At 37.0% G+C, this 13,958-nt stretch overlaps 1 protein-coding gene across 1 annotated transcript in view; it reads right to left on the bottom strand.

Annotated features, from left to right (window-relative positions):
- ADGRB3 (adhesion G protein-coupled receptor B3) overlaps nt 1-13,958 on the bottom strand; it is an 841,452-nt gene that overhangs the window by 6,713 nt on the left and 820,781 nt on the right. Inside the window, exons 30-31 of the mRNA XM_006159627.3 lie at nt 13,516-13,551; nt 1,301-1,405 (exon numbers count right to left, since the gene is read on the bottom strand). Of these exons, the coding sequence (XP_006159689.1) occupies nt 1,301-1,405; nt 13,516-13,551 (141 nt within the window). The remainder of the gene's footprint in view (nt 1-1,300; nt 1,406-13,515; nt 13,552-13,958) is intronic.

Here is a 13,958-nt window from a genome sequence, read left to right as displayed (position 1 = left end):
TCCTGCTTTAAGGAGGAAAATATGTATATGTATATATATATGAACTTTTCAGAGACCAATTAACAGTTAAGGTGTATGATATTTCTTACAACCTTCATTTAACGAACACAGGTTGAACTATTAGTCATCCAATTAGTCAGTACTAGCCATTTACTGATAACTTAATATGACCAGCTTTGTATGAGACTGAGAGGAATTAAAAAGAAAAAAAAGATACATGAATTCTTGTTCTTCATAAGCTAACATTGCTAACTGGGAAGCCAAGGTTAAGATTCATAAAATACATATGAAAAGAATCAGATTGAGAAGGTGATCAAACACCGGGTGCTTTAGAGCAACGTGTATATTGATGTCTGGAAGGAAAGGGGGACCGTCCAAGGGCTGCAGAGTGTGAGGCAAAGGAATAGCATCAGTTGTGAAGCGAAGGAGAAGCAGCATGTCAGACGGCAGTCTCAGCCCTACCTCATGTAGCTGATCCCTGTTTCCTAACCTGTGAAGTTCCCGACTGCTCTAGAAAATGTGAAGATCAAAGGAAGCATACATTAATTACTGCTTTCTATGCTCCATTTAGGAGGAGAAAATTGAGAATTAGAAACCTGAGTTGGGTGACTTGCTCAGTATCAGAGAGCCCTCAGTCGATGTCTACAATCCTTGCCTGGTGCTCCTACAAATCATTGTGTAGACTTCCATGAATTGATGACTCTGCCCCGCACACAGTAACTGCACAGAGTTGTTTGATGCGATGAAATCCTATACTAAGATTGCAGTGATATAAATGAATGAGAAGAGAATGGCTACAGTCTATAACCAGAGTCCACAGTGTCAATGTAAGTACCCAAACTCTTACCACTATACAAGCGACCCTTCTGGAGATAAAAACTTAGCACTCTGATTTCAGGTAACAACTTCATACATATAAAATAATTGCATTGTATGGCCTAAAATGTCAGGCATTCAGATAAAAATGGACAATTTTGGCCAACTATCTGGATATGTAAATTTTAACTCTGGTAATAAAATAACCAGGTGAAGCCAACATACTTTTGATATACAACTGATTCGATCTAATTAAAGCATATAAATGAAGAGATTTAAAATACGAATAAAATGCTTCGAGATATTGTCACTCCTAATTTGTTCTTCAGGAGCTTTGCCGAAGTACAATTCAGAGAATTATTTTTTTATGTATGATGGTGTTGTGTTCCCGAGGCGATTAAGGACTCCTGGAGAGCAGGGATGAAACCTGGCACGCCGAATCATTTAGTAAGGCACAGGCACCGGTGAGGAGAAGCATACTCACCATACTGCTTGTATTTGGTATATCCCGAAATCTGTCCAAAGTTTGAAATTTCTGATTTAGTTCCTGAAACAATTCCATATGCCTCTTCCTTGTATGCATGACCTTCTGCAAAAGAGAACAAGTTGGCTCTAGTTCATAATCTGGTCTGTATGTTTTTTTTTTTAATGTATTATTTTCACTTTACTAGTAAAGAAAATCAAGTTTGACAAGAATCAGGAGGTCTCAAAAGATGCCACAAATCCAAATGAGTCACACCAAATCCTGGTCTTATATTCTCATATTTGGTGCTTTTTTTTTGAGGGAGAGAAATTTTTGCTATAGAGTGTGTGCATTTGCCAAAGAGACACACACAGAGAAAGGAAGAAATCATCCCCCAGGTGCAGGATCATGCTGCAATTCCTTCTCCTCCATTCTCTGCTTGGGATTTGGGGCATGTATGCACACATGCCTGGTAAGAGCTTCAAGCCTCTAGGTCTGGGACTCAAACCACAGTCGGCCACATGGGAGTCCAACATCTTAACCACTATGCCACCAGCTGGCCCCTCAGTGTTTTTTGAATCTGAAGAATTGGCTTTTTATTTCCCTTACTAAATTATATAAAAATCATTTTTTTTTCTTGTAGTTACATTAAAAATGGAGCAGTCGTTCTTCTGTAAGATTTTCATCGTTCAAAAGTTAAAGCTGTTTTATAAAAATTGTTAGCATGTTTTATAAAAATCGTTACCATATTTAAAGATGTTGAAAATTTTGGACTTGTAAAGTACCCAAGTCCTTGATGCTCATCATGGGAAATATTACTTTTTTACGTTTTATTTCTATAAACACTAAAATCCTAGTTGGCTGCACTAAAGGGGGAACGAAATCCCAGGCCTTGCCATTAAGGCTGACTCTCAACACTAAAATGTCTGAAATATATGCAGGAGCTAAAACTTGTGCTTTCTACGTGAATAATGATTGAATGCCACTGAAGGAAGATTTGACCCACAGGTTTCGTATATGTATTTAGAATTATGCAGAATCTTAACAATTACGGTTCAGAGCATAAAATGTGTGGCTGATGAGCTCCTAAAATCACAGATATAAATATATTAACATTCTTCATCCCCAGTTATATCCTTTTCTCCCAACTTCACCATAATGCAACAAATGGGGTCATAAATAAAAATGACTCTGGGGTAAGCACGATGGGCTAAATCTCTCTTTATCACAGAATGCTTAGAAGAGCAGTAACAAAGACTTAGACAGTAAGCTCCCTGTATGTGTAAGTGCCATTTTAAAGGAGAAAATGTCTTCCTTGTTTTGATTTTTAGAAGTTAGAGTTGATTACTTTGCGGATTAGTTCTGTAACATTATGCCAATGCGTGCGTGTGTGTGTGAGAGAGAGACACAGAGAGAGAGAGAGACAGAGAGAGAGAGAGGGAGAAATTTTACAGTATTTTTAAGCATATGCTTGGTAACTCATCATTTGCTTCTGTGGTTTGTAGAGAAATATTAGAACCATGCCTAAGCTATATTTTGGACATTTGGTCCATTTTTTTAATTACCAAAAATTTTTTTGGAAGTTATGATTTGTTTCAGGAAGAAATATATCTTTGAGAGAAAATCTGTAAAGCGTAATTTTCTTATAAAAAGATACTTGTAGAGAACATTTTACTTCCTTGAGGGGGAAAAAAAGAGCAAAAAAGAAATGCAAATTGAATCCTTAACATATTTTAAAAAGCCCATTCTCTCCTATGCAAACTTTAAATTCTTCTATTTAATGAATATGTATTTCGGCACCACATTGTTTAGCTTAACAATTACGGTTCAGAGCATAAAATGTGTGGCTGATGAGCTCCTAAAATCACAGATATAAATATATTAACATTCTTCATCCCCAGTTATATCCTTTTCTCCCAACTTCACCATAATGCAACAAATGGGGTCATAAATAAAAATGACTCTGGGGTAAGCACGATGGGCTAAATCTTTCTTTATCACAGAATGCTTAGAAGAGCAGTAACAAAGACTTAGACAGTAAGCTCCCTGTATGTGTAAGTGCCATTTTAAAGGAGAAAATGTCTTCCTTGTTTTGATTTTTAGAAGTTAGAGTTGATTACTTTGCGGATTAGTTCTGTAACATTATGCCAATGCGTGCGTGTGTGTGTGAGAGAGAGACACAGAGAGAGAGAGAGACAGAGAGAGAGAGAGGGAGAAATTTTACAGTATTTTTAAGCATATGCTTGGTAACTCATCATTTGCTTCTGTGGTTTGTAGAGAAATATTAGAACCATGCCTAAGCTATATTTTGGACATTTGGTCCATTTTTTTAATTACCAAAAATTTTTTTGGAAGTTATGATTTGTTTCAGGAAGAAATATATCTTTGAGAGAAAATCTGTAAAGCGTAATTTTCTTATAAAAAGATACTTGTAGAGAACATTTTACTTCCTTGAGGGGGAAAAAAAAGAGCAAAAAAGAAATGCAAATTGAATCCTTAACATATTTTAAAAAGCCCATTCTCTCCTATGCAAACTTTAAATTCTTCTATTTAATGAATATGTATTTCGGCACCACATTGTTTAGCCAATTTCTTCTATTTTCACTAGCTTACTTTTATGTGAGAGAATCTGCCACTTTAAGTCTTGCAGTAACTGATTTCCATCTTTGCTCCTCTTAGTTCTGGGAGTTGGCTGTTGAAGAGTCAGGAGGTTGAGATCAAGAACATGGCAACATTACTCATGATGGGAGCATGAAACACAGCAAGCAACTGTAGAGCGATTAACTTCCCATCAGTTTTGGGGAGAGAACATGAAATGGATTTGCAGGATTTACAGAGAAACAACAGGCAAACATAATTTGACTAGTGATGACTGATGAAGATTTATGAGAGGGAGGATTTGCATAAGTAACTCAATAGATGGATTTCGAGACCACTTTGCTGGCAAACATAATGTGGTGCATTCTGTCCTTGAAGAGACAAAGGCTCCGTGTAGTACCAGGTACTAAGATATTGATTAAAATATGGAGTTATGACACAAGGAACACTTTAGCACAACAACTTACCACTGGCTCTGTCTGTAACTTACAAATAGGGCTTGTCATAATAATATACTACAGAGCTATTTTCTTCTGTGATGGACTAGGAGTGGCATTACGTTACTGGCATTTCCCTGGGGATATTTCACTATGTCATTTAATGTATACACATGAGTAGTACCTATTGCGCTAGATGCTGGGGTGACAATGGTTAACAAAATCAGCTTGAGTAGCTGGCTGCTGGTGGTTTGAAGTCTGATGGTGGACACAGACATTCATTGAATAACAATCCAAATAAATGTAAAGTTACAGCTGAGATAAAGAAAACATTTGGTGCTGCTGTGAGAACAAATGATAGGGGAATCTGCTAAACTAAATCCAAGGGAGGCCGTCCCTACATTTTTATATATTCGTATTTAAATTGAAAATTCTAAAATTAGTTGTTACATTAATATTACATCCTACACGTTCTAGAATTCAGAGGATTTCTAGTTCAATTTTCAATCTGGTGCCTGAATCTCCTCTCCTTAATGAAATCTTTCTTTACCATAGACGAGAAATTCATTTTCTTCTAAGATAATTGATACGAGAGGCACAACACTCTAACTGAGATGAAGATACGATTATTTTGTGTAGTCTCAATTTTACAAGAGGACCCTGACTTTGCTTTAGGGACCTATACTTTCCTATGTTGCTAAAAATGTCAGTCAAGGTCCCCACTGTTACCCTGGCTAAGAGGTGAACTATTTTAGATCACTCCTACAAAGTTCTCTTGTTTGTTAGTCAAGGTCACTTCATGTTCTTGCAGCTAAATACCTCTATTAGACCTCTATTAGACAAAGCATGTTTAAGAAGCAAACCAAGTGTCAAATACATCTCATGATAAAGAAGAGACATTAACTAATTGGAGATTTTATGATCATATTGTGATTGAAGGACAGGACCTATTCTAAGTTGGATGAATTGTATTTTGAGGGCATGATTTGTTAAAACATACTAAAAATATACCAAAAAATATAAAGTTATGATGGTTACCAATGTAATAAAACCACTGTTGCTTCATGAAAGCAATTCTGAAAATTAAGCTCAAAAACCCTCAAATGAATATGAAAGCAAAAGAAAAATTTGGATGCTGAAATACAGGGCTCTTCTCTTTTAGACATATTAATTGCAAATACATCCTCATGCCAGATAATCATTCTAATTTGAAAATGCTACCTTGGCATGGCCAGAAATCACTATAGCCAAAGTACAGGAGAGCTGCTGTTGACAGCTCACATCTCTGCCATGGGCTCAGTTTGATGCCATCTTGTTCATACACCTTTCACCTTTACAATGAGGGAGGCCCTATTGCTAACAATGTCAGCTTCACAGTGAACATTGTAGAGTATCTAACACAGCCATAAAGACTCAGCCGTGGTTTTAGTTTTCAAAAATACTAAGGACTTTCCCTTATTTATTTGCAACATTCATACCTTTGATATTCTTAACTACCTAATCAGAAGTTTCCATGCTTATGAATCTTTTTTTAAAAATATTTTAAAGTTTATTTATTTATTTAAATTTGATCAGAGTGAGAGTAAGAGAGAGAGTGAGAGCAAGAATGAGAGAGAGAGAGAGAAAGACTCCAGGTCCAGGACTCGAACCGCAGTTGGCCATGTGTGAGTCCAGTGCTCTTAACCACCATGCCACCTGCTGGCCCCATGCTTATAAATCTTACTGGTCCATTTCAATAGCTATTTTTGGATCATTACTGACCTTAGGGTTTATCTGTTAACCGTTTTTTTTTTTTTTTTTTCCTTTTGTGACTTAAGCATACTGCTTCCTAAAGAAATTGACTTCTGTGAAAAAATCAGTTTAGGGAACCAGCAGTTAGCGTAGTGGCTATGTCGCTGGACTCCCACGTAGTCGACTGCAGTTCGCATCCCGGACCTGGTGGCTTAAAACTCACGCCAGGCGTGTGTGCATGCGTACCCAAGATCCCGAGAGGAGAATGGAGGAGAAGGGATTGTGGCGTGGCCATCCCCCCTGGGGGGTGATTTCTCACTTTCTGTCTCTATGTCTCTCTCTGTCTGTCTGGCAAGCGCATGCGCCCTACAGCGAAAACCTCTCCAAAAAAAAAAAAAAATCAGTTTACAACTCAGTTTTCTAAAACTCTGTAACGATAAAACTCTAACATGTGTATTTTCTGTTTAAATAAATGAAGATAAATTCTGATGGGCAGTACCTATGGAATTCAGGTTCTTTTAGTTACAATGCCTGTCATATATTGTAGGCATTGTTTGTAATAAAGATGTGTGTATGATTTCTATTCAGACTTACATCACTCAAAATTTTTTTGAAGCTGTGTATGAACTGCCATGCCCAGAGGACCAACAGCCCAACTGTACAGAAATGGGCTCTTCTAAGTAACTTATTTTACAGGACTTTTCTTTCACTTTATACTTTTTAACTCAAGAAAGGCAGTCATTACAACTCTTTGTTGATATTCGAAAAAAAGTAGCAGGTTATAAAGCACATTAATGATAGATCAAGTATTTGTGAAAAATCAGGACCAAAAGTAATCTGTGTGCCTTAAGCACCTACTACATGCCAGGAACTCTCCTAGCCCCTTGAAATAGCAGGCACATGCCAAGTTCCAGAGCTCAGGATCCGCACAAACTTATGTTTAGATGTCTGTTCCATTGCTTTCAAGTTGTGTGGCCTGAAGCATGAAATCCAATCTCCCTTTAGCCCACGTCTTAGTAATCAGACTTACCTTGCAGGGTTATTTTGAAGATTTTTAAAAGTATATAAAGCACTTATCACAGGACTACACAGATAAGAGCCACTTAACAAATGGCAGTCATTATACTCTTTCTTGGTTCTTACAATAACCCTGGGAGGTAGGAGCCATTATCTCCACTTTACTGATTAAGAAACTGAAACTTAAGGAAGCAAAGTGAGTTTCTCAAGCTCAAGCAAGTGGTGGAAGAACTTGAAATTCTTTCTGAATACTAAGTCAGTTCTCTCTGAGTGCAGAGACATTAGATGAAGCTTGTAGATTCAGTATCCTCCTTCCGACTATGCTGGTTTGTGATGATGCTCTGTACAGAAGGAAGGTGGGACTGAACAATCCAGGACGCACTAGGTACCCTTTGTAGTGGGCCCATAAACTCTATGTGGATTGATTACCCTGCAACTATCCCACAGAACTGCAATTTTCTTTTTAAGGGTTTATCCTCATGTCTTGTCTCTGATCACCTACAGGCTTCATCTCTGTGTTCATCTTTGTATTTCTGACACCTGAGTAAAGTGTCTGGCATTCAGCAGATGCTCAATAAGTGCGTATTGAATAAACTAAATGAACGAGGTAGCACAGGTATATAGTCCAGGGAAGGCACCTGCAGCATGGAAGGCCATTATAAACGCTGTCTTCGCTCCTGCTATGAAAGAGCTCTCTGTGGAAAGAGGGCTCATTTCAATGGTGTGGGACAGGAGCCCTGCTTCCCTCTTCTGATTCTATTGTGTTCCCTTATTTCACATTCAAGTAGTTTATACAGGGCCTGTTAGTGGGCTTGGAGAAAACTGGTTAGAGTTTTCCACTTTTAAATTCAGAAGTGCGAAACATAAAGTTGGGGGTTAAGTCTGAATGATAGATAAAGAGTACTGTTTCGGGACTCTTGGCAGCTGAGAGAAATTGTTAGAGACAGTTGGAGCATCTCCTCACTTTAAACCTGAATGGGGCTTGAAAGCTTACATGGGGTCTAGAAATCTTATCCTGATAGGAATTAGGAATCAGTTTGCTTCAATTACTTTTGACAACCTTAGAATTTTAAACATCTACATTGTCCGTTATCTATTAGGATAAACCTGTGGTTATTTTTCTTTACCTCTTTGCATTATGAGCCCTCTCTCCAGAGTCCTAAGTGAATGTCTAAACACACGGTAAGGAAGCCATGCACAACTCAGAAATTAACTTAATTCTTAAAGCTGTATTGTGAAAAGGGAATACATCATGTACCTTTCCCTAGCCAGAGACCCAGTGTGTCTACAAGATGGAGCCTGTAGCTCCAGGACACCGTAGTAGCCAGGTTTCAAATACATTTCTATTTAAATAAATTTGTACCCAAGGTCTTAAAAAGTTAAACAAAGATCTGAAAAAAAAAATGAGTTTTATATTTTTAATTTTGTTACTGCTAATCAAGAGTATACTTGGCTAAAAATATCTAGTTTTGCAACAGTTTAAATCTAGTAGTATGAAAGATAGTACCAACTTGCTCAAACTTTTCCTTTAAAAATGCCTTTATTGCCTTACCGAGTACAATTACTGCCAGGGATTGAGGAAAAAACAGGAAGGAGCTTATTACGAGGAAGACAGTTCTTTGAAATCTTATGCTTACAATTAAGAATTAATATAAATTTTACCCTCTAAGAGTTTAGCTTTGTTTATAGTGAAAGAAAATTAATGTAAAGTAATATGTTATCTTACTTGACTATGTTCATCTAAATCTCCCAGTGAAAATCAAGGCCCTGTGAAGACGGGCCATTAGTATCCTGTATCTGTCTCCCTTTGCCCTCTGCCCACTGTCACTGCCCTCTGGTTTGAGAAGCATGGATTTAATGAACATGGGTCTCATCAGGAACTTCAGAGAAATATCCTAAACTATTTTTAAAAGGCTACTGATTCTCATGGGAGAATGTGACAAGATTTATCTCTGTTTTTATAAAGAGGAGACAAAAGATAAATACTTCTTCATCTATTTTTAAAAATGTAGTTGATATTATTATCTATCACACTTTCAGAATGGATGTCCATAATTGCATTCCTAGAATTTCCTTTAGCCAAATTTCAATCAAAGACAGTTAAAACACTCTGTTGGGCCTGCAGGTGGCATGGTGGTTAAGGAGCTGGATTTCACATGGCTAACTCCATGGCTTGAGACCTGGACCCCATGACTTGAAAAACACACCAGGTGCATGTGTGTGCATACCCAAAATCCCAAGAGGAGAATGAAGGAGGAGGGATTGGGCCTGGCTACTCCTCCTGGGGGTGATTTCTCACTCTCCTTCTCTCTTTCTGTCTCTCCCTGGTGAAGGCACACACTCTATGGTAAAAATCCAAAACAAAACAACTCATGATCTCTCTAATATTTTTGGTTTAACATTGTATTAGGTTTTACTCTCAAAGTAAAATGAAACTCATCCTAATTTAGATGTCTCTGCATCCCTGGTTTGGTTACTGGTACACCTCGAAACTCAGACCCAGAACTGCAGAGTCATCTTTTCTATGCTTCGTCACCCGTCCACAGATTCGGCCTTTGCAGTGTCCCTTCAATGCTTTCTGTTCTTCCACAAATGGACCATCATTACTTCTTTCTCAGACTATCCACTTGTAATTTTATTTGAACTTTCTCTTTCACCCTACTACAATCTATTCTGCCTATTACTGGCATAATCATTTTTCTGAAGCTCAGATCATAGTAAATCATTCCTCACTGAATAAAATAAATCAAAGAAATACTATAGAGAAGTCTTAGCAACTTTTAGAAGCAAATTAGGCAAGAACCCCTTATCCTGGTCCATCAGACTTAGTTTCTACATTACCTTCCCTCTCCATTCTTCCCTAGACCCCTGCTATTTTTCTTTTTCTTTTCTTTTTTTGGATAGGTTTTTGCTATAGAGTGTGTGCACTCGCCAAAAAGAGAAAGAAAGAGAAAAATCACTCCCCAGGGGGGATGGACATGTCACAATCCCTTCTCCATTCTCCTCTTGGGATTGTGGGCATGCGCACACACGCACCTGGTGTGAGTTTAAGCCACCAGGTCCAGAACTCGAACCACAGTCAACCACATGGGAGTCCAGCGATGTAGCCATTAACAAAACATGGCCATTACGCCAACTGCTGGTGCCCCTAGACCCTTACTTAAATGAATTTGACTTACTTCTTCCAACTTGCGCATGTCACACGGTAGCCAAGCTCTAGGCATTTTCCTCTTCCTTGACATTCTATCTGTCCTTTCTATCACCTTAAATTACATCTGATGTGGATATCTTTGAAATCCAATGTGGCTGTCTTTGAAGTGTCACCTCCATTACTGTCCATTTTCAATACTAGTCTCTGCCTTAACTCGGGCACTGTGCTCAATAATTTTTTTGTTCCCATAAATTGAATTGAAAAATAATTCAGTTGTTCATTATTTGTTCAGAGAACGTTTACTGAATGCTTGCTATGTACTACGAGCTTTGTTTAAAGGTGAGAATACAAATATTCAATAAGACATTGGGTCGCAGAACACAGAAACATCATTACAATATTTTCGATATACTTTCTAGAAAGCAGGACTCAGCGTTTTACCATTTCATAGCCAGTCAACCCTTCTCTTTGTTCCAGGAATGTGATGCTGTCCTGGATTCTGACTACTCGAAAGAGTTTTTCCCTGGGAATAATATAAGTAGCCACTGAGTTTTATGGATATTTGAGTTGACAGAAGAGTATCAATGTATAGACTCTGGGGAGTATGTTAGACTTAAAGACTGAAGGGAAGATGCTTGCAGGAGTCCAGGAGGCAGTCTGTTAGTGGTGAAACTTGCTACTGGGTAAAGCTTGAAGGAGAAGAGGGGTGTCAGGAAATTTGACATACATTAATTCAGCCAGAATTAAAAGGACGGCAGCTGAGATCTTCTCCAGGGCCACCCACAAAATACAAATATTAAAATCCACCAGCATTTATACCCGGCAACTTTTCTGAACACAATCCATGAGACCTCTGCAATTGCACAAGATACTATGCGGACTCGCACTAAACTGTTTGTAAAGAAAAAGTAGTCTTGAATTTTTTTTCCCTAAATATTGACACCTATAGTAATCATGCACTAATTATAGCAATTAAAGAGCTAAAGAAAATGTTCAGGGTTCTCAAGTTGTAACTTCTCTCATTTATCAACAAATGTTTTGTTAATACTGCGTTTTTAAGTGTGGAATACTAAGCATGGAGGGAAGTATCAGAGTAAGGAATATGCTACCAGTTGCCATAGAGAACAGATGAAAAAAGACTGGGTTTTCTAATGCTCCAAATGACACAGTATGATTAGATTTCCTTTCAGCCCTTGTGATTATATAACTTTTGTTTGTTGTGCTGAGGCTTAATTTTAGAGCTAGATTTTTACTATATTTTGCTACTGATGCCTAGTACGTTAATTTCTGCCTCCTTTCCTTTGTACTAACATAACAACTTACTGCTTTTAAGATGAAAAAAATACATACGGTATGGTGCTCTATTTTTGGTTGCCTGAAGAATTAATAGGAAAAAAACCCTAAAATATCTTCTCTTTAAAGGTGAAGATTACTGAATATTTTCTATTTGAATTTATAGTCTTGATATTTTTATTCTAAAAGCTTAAAGTGCAATAAAATGTGTATTCCACACTAGGTTGCTATAACAGAGTGTCATTGGTTCATCAGTATTAAATTTGCTACTTAATCATTGAGGTCAGTTTTTTTATTTTTTCTTTTAATTTGTGAGAGGGCACATGCATTAGCAGGAAAGAGACAGAGAGAAGGAAAGTGAGATGGCATTCCCCTAGGGTACAGTCATGGTCAATCCTTTCTCCTTTTCTCCTTTTAGGATTTTGGACATATACACAAACACACATGTCTGTTGTGTATTTCACCCCATGCCAAGACATGAACTGTGCAGTTGGCCATGTGGGATACAACTACCCCAAACACCACACCACCAGTTAGCCCAAGTTCAGAGTCTTTATCATTACTTTGTACCTTGTAATCTGAAATAGTACTTAAAAAATATAATTCTTGGATCATAAAAACACAGCTGACCATTGCAGTATAGGAAAACAAATAAGTTTCATCAATATACATATTGGAGAGGTACAATATTCACCCATGTAAACAAATGACTGAAGTAGGAATTTTATGTTCCAGTAGGTATATGTAAAGTTAGGAAGAGCAGCTCAGAGCATTAAGTTCTATGTATGCATCTCAAGGGTGCTAATATACTGGAGAAATTTATAATGTATTATATTCAATTATGTCAGCAGGCTATGAATCATATCCAATTATCAAGATGCATAAGTGCATTTTATGTGATGCTTAAATGTCATTAATTTTGTGCTTAGCATAAGCTGCACAAATGGTATGATTTCAGTAATTTCCAGCATTGATATTACAGCATCAATATTAATTCAATATTAATTGAAAAAATAAAAATCTTCATCTTGTTTATATCTTTGAAAAGGCATTTATTAAACACAGGAGCATGCTAAATAGACACTGGCTATTGGCAAAGAGAATCTATCTGAATGTACCACAAGAACATAAATAGTAGGAATTGGAACACAAAGTAAGCAAATTCCTGAGGAAGTCTAGCCAACCAACTTAAGCATCCTCAAAGAATCTCTTCAGGAAGTCACTGAAGTAAAAAGAAGAAAAAAAATTTTTATGAAGATAGAAAATTGACATGTTCACTTCTCAAGAAACTGAACTAACCAAGTTTAGCTCCTACCATAAATTGCCCACTTTCTTTAGCCTTTATAGAATAGATCCTATGTTTGTCCACAAAAATCTCAGCACACACTTAAAAATTAAACCTTTAAAATTTATGTCTATAACCACCTATACCAGTAGTTCCCAACCCTTCTGGTCCCAGAGACTGATTTCATGAAAGACAATGTTTCCATGAACAAAGGTGAGGGGCGGGAGGTGGGGAGTAAATGATTTGGGGGGTGATTCAAGAGCATTACATTTATTCTGTACTTTATTTCTATTATTATTACATTATAATATATAACAAAATAATTATACAATTCACCATAATGTACAATCAGTTTGTTTTCCTGCAACTAGACACTGCCATCTGGGGGCTCTAATGCTACAGCTGATGTGACAGGAGGCGGAGCTCAGACAGTAACGTGATTGATGGGGAGAGGCTGTAAATATGGATGAAGTTTCACTCTCTCACCTGCCGTTCAGCTCCTGTTATACGGCCTGGTTCCTAACAGGCCACAGACCAATACTGGACTATGGCCTGGTGGTTGGGGAACCCTTGCTCTATAGAAGGTTGATTTTAATGAAAAATATTTCACTTAATTAAACTAGCAGTGTTCCTACATAACTGTCTAAAATAGAATGCTTAAGTAATTATGTATAAATTTTGAATTTAAATAATTAAAATTATAAAATAACTTGTAGAAACTTACCTCAAAGTCAAGGTCTGAATAACGTGATTTTCTTCTCTGTTCAGTAGTTTTTTGAAAAAGAAGAAAAGCAATAAGGTTATGTTTAGTTATTCAAACAAAATGAAAATCATTACTTTCAGTAAGAATATCCTTCATGTTATACATCTTTTCTTCACATAAGAATATGTGAAATGTTTTGATTTTAAAGCACTCCATCCACATGATTTCATTTTCACTTGAACTTCCCTTGAAGCGGAAGGATATAAAAATAAAATATATTTTTTAATCTTGACCACTTAACTCTAACTTTCAGTGAGGATAGACTTTTCCTGTGAAAATTCACACAAACATGTCAGTCTTGAAAGACACTTTGGGACTATTACAGCAAAGCTACTTTATAGACAAAGAGTATTAAAAATTTGTACAAGAAAAATAGGCTAGCTACGTTAAGACTTCTGATCAGA

Source organism: Tupaia chinensis, unplaced genomic scaffold (genome assembly GCF_000334495.1).
Source record: "Tupaia chinensis unplaced genomic scaffold, TupChi_1.0 Scaffold000639_1, whole genome shotgun sequence".
Classification (NCBI taxonomy): domain Eukaryota; kingdom Metazoa; phylum Chordata; class Mammalia; order Scandentia; family Tupaiidae; genus Tupaia; species Tupaia belangeri.
The sequence above is the reverse complement of the archived record's forward strand: the minus strand, read 5'-3'. Positions and strand labels throughout refer to the sequence as shown.